General features: G+C 45.9%; 3 protein-coding genes across 11 annotated transcripts; 1 reads left to right on the top strand and 2 right to left on the bottom strand.

The window, feature by feature from the left end:
- Positions 1–58: 58 nt before the first annotated feature.
- On the bottom strand, positions 59–4,761 carry LOC139573554 (endonuclease domain-containing 1 protein-like). The gene is made up of 3 exons (XM_071397145.1): positions 4,151–4,761; positions 2,765–3,538; positions 59–1,053 (listed from the first exon to the last, which is right to left on the bottom strand). The coding sequence occupies exons 1-3, from the start codon at positions 4,478–4,480 to the stop codon at positions 502–504; spliced, it is 1,656 nt and encodes a 551-aa protein (XP_071253246.1). The 5' UTR covers positions 4,481–4,761; the 3' UTR covers positions 59–501.
- A 923-nt stretch (positions 4,762–5,684) lies between these two features.
- Positions 5,685–8,565, bottom strand: LOC139573555 (INO80 complex subunit E-like). Of its 4 annotated transcripts, none has more exons than XM_071397146.1 (8): positions 8,426–8,565; positions 8,080–8,194; positions 7,891–7,961; positions 7,651–7,703; positions 7,412–7,481; positions 7,187–7,298; positions 6,728–6,826; positions 5,685–6,293 (listed from the first exon to the last, which is right to left on the bottom strand). In XM_071397146.1, exons 2-8 carry the CDS (start codon positions 8,158–8,160, stop codon positions 6,087–6,089), a joined length of 693 nt encoding a protein of 230 aa, XP_071253247.1. In that variant the 5' UTR covers positions 8,161–8,194; positions 8,426–8,565; the 3' UTR covers positions 5,685–6,086. The 4 variants fall into 4 exon arrangements, with proteins under 4 accessions (XP_071253247.1, XP_071253248.1, XP_071253249.1 ...); XM_071397147.1 differs by having other exon boundaries at positions 8,080–8,191; positions 8,426–8,553; XM_071397148.1 differs by lacking the exon at positions 6,728–6,826.
- Positions 8,566–10,831: 2,266 nt separating this feature from the next.
- Positions 10,832–19,887, top strand: LOC139573558 (zinc-binding protein A33-like). Of its 6 annotated transcripts, none has more exons than XM_071397155.1 (7): positions 10,833–11,499; positions 11,884–11,990; positions 12,350–12,445; positions 12,814–13,047; positions 18,042–18,064; positions 18,463–18,578; positions 18,810–19,887. In XM_071397155.1, exons 1-7 carry the CDS (start codon positions 11,442–11,444, stop codon positions 19,376–19,378), a joined length of 1,203 nt encoding a protein of 400 aa, XP_071253256.1. In that variant the 5' UTR covers positions 10,833–11,441; the 3' UTR covers positions 19,379–19,887. The 6 variants fall into 6 exon arrangements, with proteins under 6 accessions (XP_071253257.1, XP_071253256.1, XP_071253260.1 ...); XM_071397159.1 differs by having other exon boundaries at positions 11,459–11,503; XM_071397158.1 differs by having other exon boundaries at positions 11,459–11,568.
- The last annotated feature ends 335 nt before the right edge of the window (positions 19,888–20,222 follow it).

The raw sequence follows: 20,222 nt of genomic DNA, 5'->3' as shown, positions 1-20,222 counted from the left end.
AAAATATATTGATAGACAAATGAATGAATCACAAATAAATAAATTGCACTAGTCTGAGTGGATGTGATCAATCAATTATCCGTTTTAATCAAGCAAGCATATAGTTCATAAAGTAACATAAATTCTAACACCTATTACCATATGAACTCACACAGTAAAAGCATGTTTCCCCAAAATAATACCATATTGTAATTGATCAAATGGCCATGGGGCTACCCTGCTTCACTTTCTGACACATATACCATTCATCTCAGCTTTAGTCTTTTGGGATCCTGCTTCTTTACAACTAAGAAGTAGTAGAAGTAGAAGTCATCTACTTTAGGGAGCAAAAAAATATGAAAATGCATTGTGTGCCTAACTATGGGTTTATGTTAGACAGCTTAGCTAGAGGCATTGGCATTGCGGTGTACCCATCAATTCTCTCTTGCTATCTGGTGCATATTTACATACTTTTTAAGAACAAGATATACAATTTTCAAGGTTTGCAAAAAATCTGCAATGTTATTGATGAACATTCTCTGTAGACCTAAACCATCCACCGTTCTGGTCCTGCCCAAAGGCCTCCATCACATTCTCCACAACCGTTTCCGCACTCCCTACTACCAGCCCTCCTGCCAAACTCACTATGTTCCCCACCCCATTCCCACACCTCCACGCCAGCTTCCCCATTCCCCCACCCACTGCCTTCACCTGCCCTCCCATCTCAGACACCACCGACCCCACATACCCCCCACCCTGCTCCCACGCCTGGTCCCCAACCACCCTGGACACCCACCAGGCGTTGTCAAAGATCCTCCCGAATATGCCCACCCCATCCCAGGCCAGGGTGCCCACCCCTGTGACCCCGTCCTGGCAGCTGGTGAACAGGGAGCCAACGAGAGGGGCTGTAATGCAGTACAGAGTGGACAAGCACATCTCCCCCACTCCAAGTATCAGGCCTGTGACTGAGCCGACTCCAGACACCAGGTCAGACGCCATGTTGTAGAACACAGAGAGGATGTCGCCTGGCAGGGCAGACAGGACCCCCAGGTCCTCCTGTAGGACAAAGGCCACCTAGACGAGGAGAGGAGATATGTTCTGTTACAAGATATTGTCTGTCATAACAGAAACTTATTTTTGTGATCAGAAATATAAAAGGATATACACTGCTCAAAAAAATAAAGGGAACACTAAAATAACACATCCTAGATCTGAATGAATGAAATATTCTTATTAAATACTTTTTTCTTTACATAGTTGAATGTGCTGACAACAAAATCACACAAAAATTATCAATGGAAATCAAATTTATCAACCCATGGAGGTCTGGATTTGGAGTCACACTCAAAATTAAAGTGGAAAACCACACTGATCCAACTTTGATGTAATGTCCTTAAAACAAGTCAAAATGAGGATCAGTAGTGTGTGTGGCCTCCACGTGCCTATATGACCTCCCTACAACGCCTGGGCATGCTCCTGATGAGGTGGCGGATGGTCTCCTGAGGGATCTCCTCCCAGACCTGGACTAAAGCATCCGCCAACTCCTGGACAGTCTGTGGTGCAACGTGGCATTGGTGGATGGAGCGAGACATGATGTCCCAGATGTGCTCAATTGGATTCAGGTCTGGGGAACGGGCAGGCCAGTCCATAGCATCAATGCCTTCCTCTTGCAGGAACTGCTGACACACTCCAGCCACATGAGGTCTAGCATTGTCTTGCATTAGGAGGAACCCAGGGCCAACCACACCAGCATATGGTCTCACAAGGGGTCTGAGGATCTCATCTCGGTACCTAATGGCAGTCAGGCTACCTCTGGCGAGCACATGGAGGGCTGTGCGGCCCCCCAAAGAAATGCCACCCCACACCATGACTGACCCACCGCCAAACCGGTCATGCTGGAGGATGTTGCAGGCAGCAGAACGTTCTCCACGGCGTCTCCAGACTCTGTCACGTCTGTCATATGTGCTCATGTGCTCAGTGTGAACCTGCTTTCATCTGTGAAGAGCACAGGGCGCCAGTGGCGAATTTGCCAATCTTGGTGTTCTCTGGCAAATGCCAAACGTCCTGCACGGTGTTGGGCTGTAAGCACAACCCCCACCTGTGGACGTCGGGCCCTCATACCACCCTCATGGAGTCTGTTTCTGACCGTTTGAGCAGACACATGCACATTTGTGGCCTGCTGGAGGTCATTTTGCAGGGCTCTGGCAGTGCTCCTCCTTGCACAAAGGCGGAGGTAGCGGTCCTGCTGCTGGGTTGTTGCCCTCCTACGGCCTCCTCCACGTCTCCTGATGTACTGGCCTGTCTCCTGGTAGCGCCTCCATGCTCTGGACACTACGCTGACAGACACAGCAAACCTTCTTGCCACAGCTCGCATTGATGTGCCATCCTGGATGAGCTGCACTACCTGAGCCACTTGTGTGGGTTGTAGACTCCGTCTCATGCTACCACTAGAGTGAAAGCACCGCCAGCATTCAAAAGTGACCAAAACATCAGCCAGGAAGCATAGGAGCTGAGAAGTGGTCTGTGGTCACCACCTGCAGAACCACTCCTTTATTAGGGGTGTCTTGCTAATTGCCTATATTTTCCACCTTTTGTCTATTCCATTTGCACAACAGCATGTGAAATTTATTGTCAATCAGTGTTGCTTCCTAAGTGGACAGTTTGATTTCACAGAAGTGTGATTGACTTGGAGTTACATTGTGTTGTTTAAGTGTTCCCTTTATTTTTTTGAGCAGTGTATATAGGATATGGAACTATCACAGTATTGTATTCCATCAGTAATCACCTGTCCAGGGATCCCAATGAGGGTGGAGACTACAGGGCGTAGAGGGGCCATGAGCAGGGAGACAGAGGAGGTGATGATATACACCAGAGGGTTGCCGGACGACTCTGTGTCCGACTCAGAGGCCAGTGTCTCGTTGTCCTCTGAGGGAGGGATGAGAGGTTCTGTGTCAGCAGGTAGTGCCTCTAGGCTTCGATCAGTAGTCTCATCTAGTGTTTCCTCAATGGCGTCTGGCCTTGCGACTGCTTTCTGCTTTTCTACGACTCCGACCATCGCATCACTGAGCAGTATCACTATGTCTCCCTCCGTGTCCCCATCTGCTTCCCCGCAACCCTCTGAAAATAGATCTGTCACTCCAATCATGTGTTCCAGCTCCTTAACACTCACCACCCTCTCCCCTCCACCTGTCTCTCTCACTACCCCCACACTGAACCCACTCTGTCCCTCTGGGCCAGCACAGCACACTGCAGACCACTGCACCCCAGCCTCACACCCCTCATTCCCACCCTCCTCCATCCCGGGCCCCAGCCTGAGCCCTGTGGCCCCTGTCAGGACGTAGAGCTGGCCCCCTGTGGAGCCACACTGGGGCAGAACGCTGCTCTGGATCAGCTCTGTGACCAGGGAGTCCCACTGGTGAAGGGGAGAGTCAGAGTGAGCTTGGAGTTTACCCCCCGCCACATCCCCTCGGAGCAGGGCTGGGGTCATCACCAGGGGGGGACTCTGGGACCCTTCGTCCTCTTTCTCCTCCCCTCTGGCATCCTCTTCCTCCTTCTCTGTCTAGGAGATAGGTTTGGAATCATGAGTCAAAGTCCACATATTGAATCACGATTGCAATTAGTATCAACATCATGATAAATGAATGCTAGGCCTTTATTTGGGTAAAGCCTACTGTACATTACAGTACATTTAGTATCAATGCAGTTTGTAAATAGAGTAGGATTGACGAGGACGTCTTTTACTCAGGTGTCATGGCAGAAATAATATGCCATGCAGACCATTCCAGTCTTGTGAGCGTTAGGGAGCTTGTCTACTGACAGACATCTGAGTCAAATATCAAACTGTTGTTCACATTCATCTTTCTGTTCACTCTGACTTGTTTTAACAAGTTCAGGTTTGCATGGAATGTTGATATCAAGAGTAAGTTGACTGCCTCTACAGGACAAGAGTTTCGTTTCACTTGAACAAGTTTCATATCGGAAAAACATTATTGTAAAACAACTGGAGGAAAAGAGTGGTATACAGTTGGTTTGATCATGTCCGCTGTAACTTGTGTGATTGTGTTGAGAATGTACACTAAAGGTACAAGGTACAAGGTAGTGCTTACGCAGTCCATGCATGACAATGATTCCACTGTTACCACATAATAGAAATAAAATAATCCTCCCTTACCCTCTCCTCCTTTCCTCCTCTCTCTCCCCATCCTTGGCTGAGATGAAAGGCAGAGTAAACAGCTGCGTCACAGGTCGGGTGGTAGAGCGTGGCAAACAACTGTCCCCCTGGCAGCCTGTGACAGATGGGGGTCAGGAGGGCCCCCCCGCCCAGAGGGGGGGTCTGTCTGTAGAAGCTCTGTCTGCAGAGGGAGAAGCCTGGGTCTGGTTCTGATAGTGCCGTGACTGGTAGAGACAGCTCCAGAGTCAGAGTCAGCCCCAGCAAGATCCAGCCTGCCCAGCCTGCAGTACTGACACTGACACCAGCAGGACACCACCGCAGTAGCAGCATGGTGAGCTCAGCAAACCCACACACTCACAGAGAGAGGCTGGTAAATAATCCAGAGGTTTGTGCTGTATCTACGCAGATGGGAGAGGATAATGGCCGATAGCTAGGGTTGACAGCCAGGGAATCTCTGGTATGTCGTTCTTTTATCCCTTTCTCAATCTTTCCCTTCTTTTTTCTCTTCTACCCCATCAGCGTCTCCACCCATGCCTTTCTCCTTGGACTGTGTGTGCTGTGCTGTCTGTGTCTGGGCACAGTCTTGCTTACACTCTGCTTCTCCCTCCCTCACTGACAAGCTCACTCTTCCTCCCTCCCTCCCTCACACATTCTCCCTCTAGTTACACCGCTACCTGGCTTTCCCTCCCTCCTTACTTCATTTCATAGCTCTTTTTGGTTACACCTTTACCTCACATTACTGTTAGGCACACACACACCAGACCCACACCTAGTAACCGGTTCCTATTACCTGTAGGTCTGCATTCCCAAACAATGTTTCCACAAGGTTTGGCTGTCTGATTGACAGCTCAATGGTTCATTTTCTTTGTTACAACACACACCTCTCAGAAAGTGCTGACTCCTCTGTGTATGTAGCCGAGTGCTTAAGCATGCACTATTAGGGTGCACAGTGAAACCGCAGCAGAATATCTTACAGCAGTGGCCTAGTGTTGAATATTACACAGTAGATCTATCCACCACCAAGGTTCCAAAATAGATCTTATTGACTGAATTACAGTTTCTCTGCTATAAAGACAAAATTATTTTGGATTTTGTGTTTCAGCCGCCACTTGGTTTGGTAAAGCTGAGGGAAATTGGGAAATGTATCCACTCTCAAATTCATAGAGGGAGTCATCCAATCCGATCCATCGCAACCTCTGTGAGATGACAAGAGAGGAAAGACGAGAGCATAATAATTAAGCTCTTCACCTGTGACCTTTGTCAGCGAGAAGTTAGAGCTCAGGGATGACATACGAGTTTCCTACTAGTTATTACGAGTTTAAGGGGGCATTTAAGTGGATTTTTCCCAGTCGTAAGTGGTAAATACCACCTTCCCACTTGGTTATGAATGCAGCATGAAATGCTTTTGTCTCCAGGCACAGCCAATAGAAACAGTTGTTTTGAGTAAAGGCACAATACTGCATGTCTGTGCAGCACATACTGTACACTATACTACCATTCCATTAGGCTTTCAACAACAACTACCACAGTCATCTGAAATGTTACCACTTTAATGCAATTTAATTTTGAAAAGTCATTGGTAGAAAACATAACATCTCCATTATCTCCAACAGAAAATTCATTATTTGACAGTTTCCTATAAAAAGGTAGGTGCTACATGTATGCAGTCCTGTAGCTGTCCATGCCTTCAATACCATTTCTTCCATGACTTGTATAACAGTAGAAGGCAGTAAAATTACATTAAATGAGTCAATTAGTGACATTATTATGACAGGTCACATTGTTTAGAGAGAGATATTGTTACAGTAACCTGAAGGTCCACTGGGGGGAGCTTGGCTAAGCATTTGACAGTGGGAGGGGTTGAATCCACACACACTCACATTGTGCTTTTACACACTCTTTCTAACAATCCTTTACACACACACACACACACAGTTCACTCGTTGGGGATATCGATGACAAGGTCAGCCTCTTCTCCTTCCCCCCTGTCGTCGTCTCCTCTGTCTGAGTCTCCGTCACTCTCTCCCTCCTCCTCCGCGGCGTCTCCACTCAGCATCTGCCTGGGCACCCAGTTGAACGAGGCGCTGGATGTGGGAGGGGCAGTCGGGCCCGCTGGGTAGTTGGCTGCTAGAGGGGCCACCACCTAAGGGGAAGGAGGTAAAAGGAATAAGGTAGATGGAATGAGAGATGCAATGGAGAAAGAGAGGAGTAGATGACTTGGACTGCATCCCAAATGGCACCCTATTTCCTTTATAGTGCACTACTTTTGACCAGAGCCCTCTGGGGTAGGAATAGGGTTCCATCTGGGATGTCGTTAGTCTACAGAGGAAAAACAACCCTTTAAATGAATGGTCAGAAATTGAAAATAAAGAGTCCAGGATATTATGGCAGTATGTGACTTCATTGACGATGTCCAAATGTTATGGACCTTCCTATAGCCTACTGTAGGCCTGCACCTAACCTGCTATATTTAGTGCAGTTATACTGTAGAAACACCCTCTGCTAGACCCTAACTCAATACCCTACATGCCACATGTCTGTTCCCTCATCTGTGATCTCCTCCTCCTCCCCTCTCACCTTCCCCGATGTCTCTTTCTTGTGTTTGGGCGCCTTTGTCTTTCTCTCTTTCTTCATTCTCTCAGCTGGTGGAGCCAAATACTCTGGTGGGAAGGGCAACTGCCCGCCACACACACACACAGGCCCCATGTGTCAATTTAACACACGCATACAAACAAACAAAAATGCAAACACATATACGAACAGAAAACACACACACACACACACATACATACACATACCGTGACAATTTCCAAAACAAACACACACACACATTGTAGGTACAAATACAGCCCCCAAAAATAAAACATGATAGACAACAAAAGATAAACGGAAAACATATAATAAAACAATATTAATAATGCCCAAAATCAAAACAGTGATTATCTTCGGTAATGAGAAAACGATAATGGCAACAATCAATGATGTTATAGTTATTGATTGTATAGATTCAGTGAGAGGAAGGCGATCATAACTCACTGTGTTGAGGTAGGGGGTACTGCCGGACGACTGGAGAGGGTTCACTCCAGAACGAGAGAGGAGAGAGAGATGGGAGGATGAAGGAAGGCCTACGCCAGGGCTACTTCTTCTCCTAAGAGAGTTCACAAGAGTTGAATAAATAGTGAGACAGTGAGAGAGAATGGCAAAGATGGAAAGAGTGCAATTTGAAATATTGTCTGTGTTGCTGGCATGCTGCATCCTCACTTCTTTCCTCCGTCTCTCTCCCTGGTGCCCTCTCCTTCACTGTTCTCAGAAGAGGCTGTGGCATCAGAATCTGAAACACAGCATGACAATCAGACACTGTACATCAGCATACTGACATGATCCATACTAAAAATACTCTACAGCAAGGCAGGTAACTGCATGATCAGTATTGGGTGAGCTATGGATAAGAACAGATATTGTGGAGAATGAAACATTGAGACTTGGTGCTTTAGTCCTACCTGAGGAGTCCTCGTCCACCCGCTCGTATTGTAACAGTCGGTCCAACAGAAAACTGCAAGAGAAGAGAAGCCAAGGAACGACCAGTTTTAACTTTGAACATGCTTGTACAGTATGTGTACACATTCAACAGGGGTGTATTTCTTAGTAGCACATCGTAGTAAAAGGTTTTGCTACAGTGTGACAAATAAATACACCCCATCTGTCCAAACTAAACAAACTTTGTAGATTCACCCAACCACCTTTTATCTCTGGACACTTTGAGCAACTTCCTCTGGGATCTTCTGAGCTCTTCCTGAAAACACTCCTGCTCCTAGACGGAGACAAGTAACGAAATACAACAGTTTAACTCTGTAAATTACAGTTCCTTGGCTAATAGGTGTTATAATAATAACACGTCATTGACAATTGGATGAAAAATTAAGACTCACATAAACCAGGAATTTCAATTTGCGTTTGAGATTTTTGTATTTCTGCTTGTAGTCCACCTCCATATCGGCTTGACCGTTCATTTCTGACGCTGTGGTTGAATCGTCAGTGGACCTGCTATACAGGTAGGGTAATTGTTAGTGTCGTGGTTATGTTAACTATAGCTAACAGCGGCTTGTTGGCTAGCTCACTGCTAGCCTTTCCAGTACATTATCGTAGTTTTTTTAAGCATTTAGCTGGAAGCAGAAGAATAGCAATGGAAAACGCTTGAAAGTAGGATAATAAGGAGACGAAACCATGTAATTATAAAGTTAAATAGCTTGAATTAATATGAAAAATCCTTCATACCTCTCGTTTGAATGAATATGTGCGACGTGTTCTTTGTTTACGTCTGTTATTCTTCTTCTTTAGGATTTGGTTGTCAGTTCGCATATACCGCCACCTACTGTACTGGCGTGTGAGGCCATTCACGGCCTACCTACATTACATTATTGAGTCTACTTCCGTGTGTGTGTGTGTGTGTGTGTGTGTGTGTGTGTGTGTGTGTGTGTGTGCCACTCTTCTTCTTTAAATTTGTATTGGCGGATCGCAACCAACTGAAAAGTGCATACACTGCCACCTACCGTACTGGATTGTGATTCTGGTCAAATCAAATTGTATTAGTCACATGCGCCGAATACAACAGGTGTAGACTTTACAGTGAAATGCTTACTTACGAGCCCCTAACCAACAATGCAGTTTAAAAAAAATACGGATTAGAATAAGAAATAAGAGTAACAAGTAATTAAAGAGCAGCAGTAAAATAACAATTGCGAGACTATATACAGTGGGGTACTGATACAGAGTCAATGTGTGGGGGCACCGGTTAGTTGAGGTAATATGTACATGTAGGTAGAGTTATTAAAGTGACTATGCATAGATGACAACAGAGAGTAGAAGTGGTGTAGGGGGGGGGGGGGCACTGCAAATAGTCTGGGTAGCCATTTGACTAGATGTTCAGGAGTCTTATGGCTTGTGGGTAGAAGCTGTTTAGAAGCCTCTTGGACCTAGACTTGGCGCTCCAGTACCACTTGCCGTGAGGTAGCAGAGAGAAAAGTCTATGACTAGTGTGGCTGGAGTCTTTGACAATTTGTCACAACCTCCCTATTCATGGATTTGTCTTTTCAACCCTTGTATTTCCGCCTACTGGAGTGTGAATTCATTACACTTTGTGATGTAAAAGGGAAGAGAAAAGGACAGGGAAAAGGGAAGAAACCCTACCAACTAACCCTACAGTGGCACCCATTAAAACCTCACCTCACCACTAGTTGGTTGTCATTTTCAAGCTCCTGAAAGTGACATTTGAAACAGTGGGCGGGGCCAGACATAGAGCCAGAATGAAGGAAAATAATCTAACCCCTGCAGCGGTCACATAAATCAAATACATAAACGAGGGATCTAGGCTATTTTATGGAGTGTGAGACCTATTCATACCCATGAACAATAGGCCTTATCAACTAATGATTATGACCCAAACAAGATGACCTTGAATACAGAAATATATGGGATACAAAAGCAGCCGCATTTCCTATAGAGAATTGTTCTGTTGCATATTACAACAAGTGAATCATGTTCAGTGTGTGCACCTCTGCATGTGAGTAATATTCATAATAATGCATTGTGCTAGTTTTCTGTATTCTGTCCACCTACAGTACTGGAGTAGACTACAGTGGTTTGGTTTATGGCGCTGAAGGTGCAGCTTGCTCACTTCAGCAGAGCACACAGCAGTCACATCGTCAGGACCCAGGACAATGAATTATAGATGAGGAACATTCCAGAGATGAGTAATGCTACCTCTGCACACACACAGCCAACCAGCCAGGCTGTGTGTGTGTGCATGTGTGCATGCGTGTGTGTGTATTAGAATGGGAGAGAGGTAGAGGGAGAGAGGAAGGCAAGGAGAAAGGGTGTGTGTGTGGGGGGGGGGGGGGGGGGGTCAGTGTGTGTGTTTGTCTCTGAGGGGGAGAATATTGCGAGAGAAAATGCTGACTGCTTGCTTTTATACCAGTGCTCCCCCACTCTTCTTTAAATGTTTTAATTTCACCTTTATTTAACCATGTAGGTCAGTTGAGAACAAGTTCTCATTTGCAACTGCGACCTGGCCAAGATAAAGCAAAGCAGTGCGACACAAACAACAACACAGAGTTACACACGGAATAAACAAATGTACAGTCAATAACACAATAGGAAAATAAATCTACATACAGTGTGTGCAAATGAGGTAAGATTAGGGAGGTAAGGCAATAAATAGGCCATAGTGGCGAAGTAATTACAATTTAGCAATTGGAGCAACAACAAAAAATATATAACAATATGGGATGAGGTAGTTGGATGGGATATTTACAAATGGGCTATGTACAGATGCAGTGATCTGTGAGCTGCTCTGACAGCTGATGCTTAAAGTTAGTGAGGGAGATATGAGTCTCTAGCTTCAGTGATTTTTGCAATTCGTTCCAGTCATTGGCAGCAGAAAACTGGAAGGTAAGGTGGCCAAATGAGGAATAGGCTTTGGGGGTGACCAGTGAAATAAACCTGCTGGAGCGCGCGGGTGGGTGGGTGCTACTATGGTGACCAGTGAGCTGAGATAAGGCGGAGCTTTACCTAGCAAAGAATTATAGATGACCTGGAGCCAGTGGGTTTGGCGACGAATATGAAGCAAGGGCCAGCCAACGAGAGCACACAGGTCGCAGTGGTGGGTAGTATATAGGGCTTTGGTGACAAAACAGATGGCACTGTGATAGACTGCAGCCAATTTGCTGAGTAGAGTGTTGGAGGCTATTTTATAAATGACATCGCCGAAATCAAGGATCGGTAGGATAGTCAGTTTTACGAGGGTATGTTTGGCAGCATGAGTCAAGGATGCTTTGTTGCGAAATAGTCATAATCTTTATGTCAGGAAGAGAAGGAAGAACAGATGGAAACTGACCTCAGTTTGCCCTAGATCTACCAATATTTATGTTCAGTTTTAACACCAACATTTTATTGTTTAGTTGTCATACTGCCCTCTCCAGACGCCCTAGTGACGATAGTACTAAACCAACATCGGCCTACCAAAATAAATACACAACCTCTCTCTCCTATCCCTTCCAGGCAAACCCCTCCCTATGAAAAACGATATCCCCCTACATCCCCGACCCACTGCCTGATTCTATCCCCTGACCGATTCCCTCTTTTGTTTCCAGAACAGCAGACAGAAATAGAATCTTCTCCACCGTGCAATGCCATAAATCGCTGATGCCTGCCTGCTTGCCTGTCCATCCTGGCCAGCAGCTGTGGCTCCTTCCCTCCCTCCCTGCCCCCCTCCCTCTGTTTCTCCTCAGTGTTAATGGACCCTAGTCTTCAGCCAAGCTGCGTGTGGGGAGAGAGGGGGAAGGCTGCTGTCGGTTGGTATTTGATGGTGACCCTTGTCTCTTTAATTGTTTCTAGATAAATCTCCATCTGACTGGTTGGATGTATGTATGACACTCATTCTCTCTTCATGCTAATTGTTTTGATGACCTCAGAGAGGGTATCTCTTCCTATTGGTTTCTCTCTCCATATCTGCTCTCTGTCTATCTGTCTCTCTCTGTGTCTCTGTCGATCTGTGTCTCTCTCTGTCTATCTGTCTCTCTCTGTGTGTCTCTCTCTGTCTATCTGTCTCTCTCTCTGTGTATCTCTCTGTCTATCTCTCTCTAATTTATAATTTTCTCTTTCCATGTCCTTCAATTCTCTGTCACTGTCCCTCCCACTTTCATCTTTACTCTCTCCCTCTCTTTTATTACACCAAGAGTACCTCGTTTGCTTTCCAGTCTCGTTAGGAGAAATTGGAATGTACAAAAATCACATAAAAGACACCAACAACAATTGCAATAAAAGCCTTCTCCTTGACCATAAGGTAAGCTGCACAGTTTATCATTTCACCCTTGGGTTTATGTCTAAAGGGAAGTCAGCCAAAAGAAAGTTAAATTAATTATGAAAGAGATTATGTTTGGGAAAAGGCTCTCCCATAAAATCTAATAGGCTATATCGATGGGACATTTTTCAAGTACATTTTCAATGGCACAACAATATCATGTTCAATAAATAAATGACTTCTAAACTCATAGGAAAAACTATTATCTAAATGCATGCATGCTGAACGTACTCTTTTGTTAAATAACTTAAGTCACTATTCTGTCACTATTTAACATTGTTTCTCTGTCTGTTTTTCCATTCTCTCCTCTCCCCTCATGTTTGTCTATGTGCGTGTTACAGGAGAAGCTGATCCAGGCTATTAAAAGAATAAAGCATGAGGTAGACGAGTGCTGGGAGGCAGAGAGAGAGACGTACATATGGTCTGTTGGTGTAGAGGTACGGTACTGGCTGCCAATGCATCATTTACCACTGTCATTTACTTTTCATTATTTATTCATTTGATTATTTCATTCAATCCTGAATATGATCATCTGTGAATGTATTAGTGTGTCAGTAATATTACAAGCATTTTGACTGATAGTGGTGAGAAATGTGTATCTAACAACATTATGATAAGTATTTTGTAGTATTTACATATTTAGCATTAAAATGAACATACTGTAATTGATGCGTGTTGGCTAAAGCTGAAAAATCTGTCTCTCCCAACCAGGATAGTATCCTTCTACTACCCACTATATAGTAACAAAATATAGTAAAACCTACTACACAAAATAGTCAAGTCTGTCTCTCTGTCTATCTCTCAGAGATGTTTTGATAATCTGGAACGGGAGGTCCGAGCTGAGTTCCAGAACCTCCATCGCTTCCTGGACGAAGAGGAGACCATGGACATGGAGCGACTGAAGAAGGAGAAAGAGAAGAGGGTGAAGCTGCTTAGGGAGAGAGAGAAGAAGATCGCCATGCAGGGAAGAGATCTAGAGAGAGGCATTGCCACGCTAAACAACAAACTGGCCGAGGAGGATAGTCCCAAACTGCTCAAAGTGAGTGAGTTAGGGTGTTCAGGCTATTGTTCTAGCACTGCACCTCTACACTGTAAAAAGAGGGATGGCACTGTTGTTTATCTGTATTGCTTTTTCTAAATGGCAAAATTAAGCTTTGGTTCTGTCACGTTCATCTTACAAGGAAGACCAAGGCGCAGCGTGGTATACGTACATTCTTCTTTTATTAAAGAATGAACACTGAACAAACTAACCAAACAACAAAACGAACCGTGAAGCTAATATGAATAGTGCAGACAGGCAACTAAACATAGAACAAAAACCCACAAACACCAAAGGGAAATGGCTACCTAAATATGTTCCCCAATCAGAAACAACGATAAACAGCTGCCTCTGATTGGGAACCATATCAGGCCACCATAAACATACAAATACCTAGACCTACAAAACCCTAGACATACAAAAACCCTAAACAATACAAAACCCCTAGACAATACAAAACCCCTAGACACTACAAAAACTAGCGTATCCACCCTAGTCACACCCTGACCTAACCAAAATATAAAAAAAAACAGAGGTATCTCAGGTCAGGGCGTGATAGTACCCCCCCCCCCCAAAGGTGCGGGCTCCCGGCCGCAAACCTGAACCTATAGGGGAGGGTCTGGATGGGCATCTACCCTTGGTGGCGGCTCTGGTTCTGGACGCCGCCCCCCCTCTTTACGCTGATCCCTCCGCCTTTGTAGAACCGGACCGGGGATCATCGCCGAAGGCTCCGGACTGCGGATCGTCGCCGGAGGCCCCGGACTGGGGATCGCCGCCGGAGGCTCCGGACTGGGGACCGTCGCCGGAGATTCGGGACTGTGGACCGTCTGTGGACGTTCCTGACTGTGGACCGTCGGTGGAGGTTCCGGACTGTGGATCGATGTTGGAGGTTCCGGACTGTGACCCGTCGTTGGAGGTTCCGGACTGTGGCCCGTCGTTGGAGGTTCCGGACTGTGGCCCATCGTTGGAGGTTCTGGACTGTGGCCCGTCGTTGGAGGTTCCGGACTGTGGCACGTCGTTGGAGGTTCCGGATTGTAAAACGTCGTTGGAGGTTCCGGACTGTGACACGTCGTTGGAGGTTCCGGATTGTGAAACGTCGTTGGAGGTTCCGGACTGTGAAACGTCGGCGGAAGCTCTGGACCGGGTACTGTCGCCGGAAGCTCTGGACCGGGTACTGTCACCGGAAGCTCTGGACCGGGTACTGTCGCCGGAAGCTCTGGACCGGGTACTGTCGCCGGAAGCTCTGGACCGGGTACTGTCGCCGGAAGCTCTGGACCGGGTACTGTCGCCGGAAGCTCTGGACCGGGTATTGTCGCCGGAAGCTCTGGACCGGGAACTGTCGTCGGAAGCTCTGGACCGGGAACTGTCGCCGGAAGCTCTGGACCGGGTACTGTCGCCGGAAGCTCTGGACCGGGTACTGTCGTCGGAAGCTCTGGACCGGGTACTGTCGCCGGAAGCTCTGGACCGGGTACTGTCGCCGGAAGCTCTGGACCGGGTACTGTCGCCGGAAGCTCTGGACCGGGTACTGTCGCCGGAAGCTCTGGACTGGGAACTGTCTCCGGAAGCTCTGGTCTGTGGAAGCGCACCGGAAGCCTGATGCGTGGTGCCGGAACTGGTGGTACCGGGCTGATGACACGCATCTCAGGGCGAGTGCGGAGAGGAGGCACAGGACGTACTGGACTGTGGATGCTCACTGGAGAACTGATGCGTGGGACCGGTACCGGTGGCACCGGGCTGATGACACGCACCTCAGGGCGAGTGCGAGGAAGAGGCACAGGACGTACTGGACTGTGGAAGCACACTTGAGGGAGAGTGCGAGGAGCAGGAACAGGACACACCGGGTTGTGAAAGTACACTGGAGACCTGGTGTGTATAGCCGGCATCAATTGTTGGTACCGGGCTGATGACACGCATCTCAGGGCGAGTGCGGAGAGGAGGCACAGGACGTACTGGACTGAACTTTAACACTGAACTTTAACACACGTTTCAGGACGAGTACGAGGAACTGACACCGGTGGCATCGGACAGCTAACACGCTCCTCAGGGCGAATGCCGTGCATACTACGCCAAACCAACAGCTCTCTCTCTTCAGTCTCCTCCAATTTGATCAACAACTCCTCGAAGGTCTCATAATCTCCCCTCCATTCACTCTCCTCCAATCTGTCCAATAACTCCTCGACAGTCTCTGACTCACCCCTCAACTTCGCCGACTGCTCCATGTGCCCAAAAAATTATTGGGGTTTCTGTGGCCTACCTCGTTGGTATAACTCCTGGTAATATCGCCGTTCTGCCTTCGCTGCCTCTATCTCCTCCTTTAGGAAGGCGATACTCCCCAGCCTGCGTCCAGGGTCCTGCTCCATCCAAAATCTCCTCCCAGGTCCATTCCTCCTGAACACATTTATGGTGGGTTCTTCTGTCACGTTCGTCGTACAAGGAAGACCAAGGCGCAGCGTGGTAGGCGTACATTCTTCTTTTATTAAAGAATGAACACTGAACAAACTAACCAAACAACAAAACGAACCGTGAAGCTAATATGAATAGTGCAGACAGGCAACTAAACATAGAACAAGAACCCACAAACACCAAAGGGAAATGGCTACCTAAATATGATCCCCAATCAGAGACAACGATAAACAGCTGCCTCTGATTGGGAACCATATCAGGCCACCATAAACATACAAATACCTAGACCTACAAAACCCTAGACATACAAAAACCCTAGACAATACAAAACCCCTAGACAATACAAAACCCTTAGACACTACAAAAACTAGCGTATCCACCCTAGTCACACCCTGACCTAACCAAAATATAAAGAAAACAGAGATATCTCAAGTCAGGGCGTGACAGGTTCGTTCAACATGTTCTTGTCACGTTCTGACCTTTATTTTCCTTTGTTTTGTCTTTATTTAGTATGGTCAGGGCGTGAGTTGGGGTGGGCAGTCTATGTTATGTGTTTCTATGTTTAGGTTTGTCATTTGGCCTGATATGGTTCTCAATCAGAGGCAGGTGTTTTGCATTGTCTCTGATTGGGAACCATATTTACGTTGCCTGTTTTCACTGTTGGTTTGTGGGTGTTTGTCTTCCGTGTTAGTGTTTGTGCCACACGGGACTGTTTTTCGGTTAGATTTCTCTTTGTTATTTTGTTTTGTGTAGTGTTCAGTTTACTTTAATAAAACATGGACACTTACCACTCTGCGTTTTGGTCCGATCCCTGCTACACCTCCTCTTCAGACGAAGAGGAGGACATCAGCCGTTACAGTTAGGGTTAGGGTTAGATCAATGTGATTTTTAAAAATTGAATGAAAGCTTCTAAATTGCTTTCAACACCCCATGTGCATCAATGTTGCATAGTGGTGAGAGCAATGTAGCAGTGGCAGCCTATCAGAATTGTTGGAGGCATGGCCTATTGGGGGCGTGGCATTCTGTTTGTTATTGTTGGCCACCCGTGAGAGTGAGGTAATTCCAGGTAATGTGTTCTGTTTTTTTAATGATTATATATTTGCTGCCAGCACTGAAACTTAAATGATATCTGTTAAGAACTGTGATACTAAAGTGCATGGAAAGGCTTTTATTGATGAGATGGTCACCATTTGGTTACAATATCGTAACCAGTTAATGTGGAAATATTATGCAAAGAAAGTGTTTGGAGTCATTATTTCATGTTATAGAACCAATTTAATATCTTGATTAACAGGAAATGTATTTAATTAGCTTATAACCCAATCGAAGAAATTTGGATAGGTAATTCCAGAGTGAAAAATCTACAACATGAAAAAATGTGTTCTACTGTATATACACTGAGTGTACAAAACATTAAGAACACCATGTCCATGTCTCAGTTTTCTCAAGGCTTAAAAATACTTCTTTAACCGGTCTTCTCCCCTTCATCTACACTGATTGAAGTAGATTTAACACGTGACATCAATAAGGGATCGTAGCTTTCACCTGGATTCACCTGGTCAGTCTATGTCATGGAAATAGCAGATGTTCTCAATGTTTTGTATATTAGTTTGCATTTATGTTATTTTTAGGTTTAACCAAAGGTTTATTCCCACAGCGCCCCCCTTGCAACTCCTCCTCACACCTCTTTCACCCCCAAATAATAGCTTTTTGGGAACTAACACTTGACTTTCGCTCTTACTAGCTCTGACTGCTGATAGCTACTTTAATGAGGACAAATGTACTTACTATGACTGTGATATGTAGTTGTCCCACCTAGCTATCTTTAGATGAATGCACTAACTATAAGTCACTCTGGATAACAGCGTCTGCTAAATTACTAAAATGTTCATGTAAATCTAGTGCAGGGCTGGAACTAAAGCCTGCACACTGCAGTAGCTCTCCATGAGGAGAGTTGCCACCGTCAATGATCATAAGATGAAACAAACTGTCATAACATTTTATGACATCTCTTATGTCATTATTACGACACCGTCATCCAGGTCTTATGATGAAAGGTCGGAGAGCAAAGTGTTACAGAGAATGTGATGAATGGCAGGAGGGAGGGAGTGATTTGGGGAGGGTCAGGGGAATAAGAAGCTTGGAGTACCTCTACAGAATCAGCTTCCACAACAGCTAGCCTACGCTGACATTGCAGTCCTCAAGGACCACCGTGTCAGCTTATTGCCTTCTCTTCTGGCACTAATTTGATCAATCATTGGCTAAAGAGTCTACTTGCCTTCTGTCGCAGGTCTAAATCAATTTCCCATTAAAAGGCTGGTGGTCAAAAAGCAACACACAGTGCAGTCTTGGAGGACTAGCTGAGGTTCGACACCAAACAATGACTGAGAGAGAATATCAACTGTCTATTGAGTACACGAGGGCACAATTGTGATTTGTTTTCTGATGGAAAACAAATTGAATATTCACAATATTCATCATTTTATTGGGCACCTTTATCAGTGGAACAAATACACTGTTATGTGCTATGTTGTTTTGAGTGCTTTAAGTCTTTCACTACTGTAATGACCACTCCCTTTTTCTCTCTGAAGGAGATTCAAGACCTCTTGAAAAGGCAAGTGTTTATATTTAATTATTTAACTGATTATGACTCCATCTATCTCTCGTGTCACAAATCACTCCCTTCTCCTGATCGGCCATAATCTCTCATCTTACATGTTTGGCATCCCGTTCTCTCTCTCTCTCTTTCTTTCCCTCTCTCTCTCTCTCTCTCGCTTTCTCTCTCTCTCTCTGTACCCTCTCTTTGGCAACCCCCTTTTTCTTCTGTCCACTCACTTTATCCTCTCGTTCTCTCTTTGGCATCCCACTTTCTTTCTTCACTCTCTCTACCTTCTCTCTCTTTCTCACTAATTTCCCAATCCTTTCCTTTCACATTCTTTTCGATCCCTTTCTCATCCATCTTTGCACTCCTCCTCCCCTGCACCTCTCCCTCTCATCCCCCTCTCCCTGCAGGTCCCAGGTGGCTTTCATACCCCCTCCGCAGGTGGATGTGGAGGTGCGATCAGCACACTTTGTGGGGCCCATCCAGTACAGGATATGGAAACACATGAAGAGCTGCCTGTACCCAAGTAATGCACATCGTATCATTCTGTGACATCAGTATTGTTATAGTATTGTTTGTTATACAATGTGTATAATGCTGAATTAAAGAGATGACGTCTGCTAGTGACATAGTGCTAATGTACTGGTATACCTGTTTTTTACATTCCTACTTAAAGGGATCCCCTTACACATATACCATTAGACAATTCTAGATTACAACAATGCAACTCACCTGAGCCCCCCCCCCCCCCCCCCAGATATCACTGAAGTGACCTTTGACCCAGAGACAGCCCACCCCCTCCTCACACTCTCCCCCAGCTGCACTTCTGTGTGGTTCGAGGAGGACAAAGTTATCCCCAAGGCCTCGGAGGAGGAGCAGCCACCCAACCCCCGCTGCTTCCACTACTACTACAGTGTCATGGGCCGAGAAGGCTTCATCACCGGACGCCATTACTGGGAGGTGGAGGTGGGCTGCAAGACAGCGTGGCGGCTGGGTGTGGCCAGGGAGGACGTCCACCGGGGGGAGATGGACTCCAGCGGGACCAGTAACGGTCTCTGGACCCTATCCCTGAAGGGAGGGGCCATCTTGGCCTGTACAGACCCCAAACCCATCAAGGTCCTGGTGTCCATCAAGCCCGTCCGGATCGGAGTGTTCTTAGACTGTGAGAAGGAGGAAGTAGCGTTCTATAACGCTGTTACCATGACGCCGCTGTACACATTCTCCATGGAAACGGTGTTCGTTCCGCTGATCCCCTTCTATAACCCGTGTGACACGGACGATGGGAGGAACCTGGGTCCCCTAAAGCTCTTCAGCCCCTCTATATGAGAGTACAGAGAACCAAGGAGAACCAAGGTTGTACTGGAGTATTTTTCGTTTGGGGATGTGGTGGAGTGATAGATAGAATTTGGAAATGGTTTGTTTTATACAGTGTGTGTTTCAGGAATAATTTCATAGCTGGCTGGAAGCATGATGTAAATTGTATCTGTTAAAAAATCCAATGAGTTTATGATATGCATTTACATTTACCATGGGAGGCTGGTGTGAGGAGCTATAGGAGGACGGGCTAATTGCAATGGAATGGAATCAATGGAAAGGAGTCAACGAGGTTTCCATATGTTTGATGTGTTTGATACTGTTCAAATTATTCCATTCCACCCAATACAATGACCCTGTCCTCCCACTAGCCTCCACTGACATGTACCTACCCAGTTCTATGGTATAGCACTGTCAATTAATGTTTATGCCATTGTGTTCAGTTGTTTGCGTTGTGGTTTGAATATTGACATTTTATTGGCATTATACACAAATAAATAGATAAACAAATAAACACAAAACCTTGGTCTGTGCTTATAACATTAGAATGTGATATTTTTGTCATGTTGTCACATAATAGGTTATGAATGTAGAAAAACAAGACTAACGTATCTAAAACAAGTGTCAGTATCCTAGTGGGGGTAGATACCCCGGGGCTTCAGGACTTAACAGGAGGGGTTAACTGCACAATGATGTTACCTTTGGCCCATCTATAAATACTGTGGTCATGCATCCACAGCTGTGACACATTGTCTGCAGTCCAAATGTCACCCTATTCCCTATATAGTGCACTACTTCTGACCAGGGCCCGTGGGCCCTAGTAAAAAAGTAGTGCACTATGTAGGGAATAAGGTGC

The sequence above is a fragment of the Salvelinus alpinus genome, chromosome 4 (assembly GCF_045679555.1).
Source record: "Salvelinus alpinus chromosome 4, SLU_Salpinus.1, whole genome shotgun sequence".
NCBI lineage: Eukaryota > Metazoa > Chordata > Actinopteri > Salmoniformes > Salmonidae > Salvelinus > Salvelinus alpinus.
This window is presented reverse-complemented; position numbering and strand designations above follow the sequence as displayed.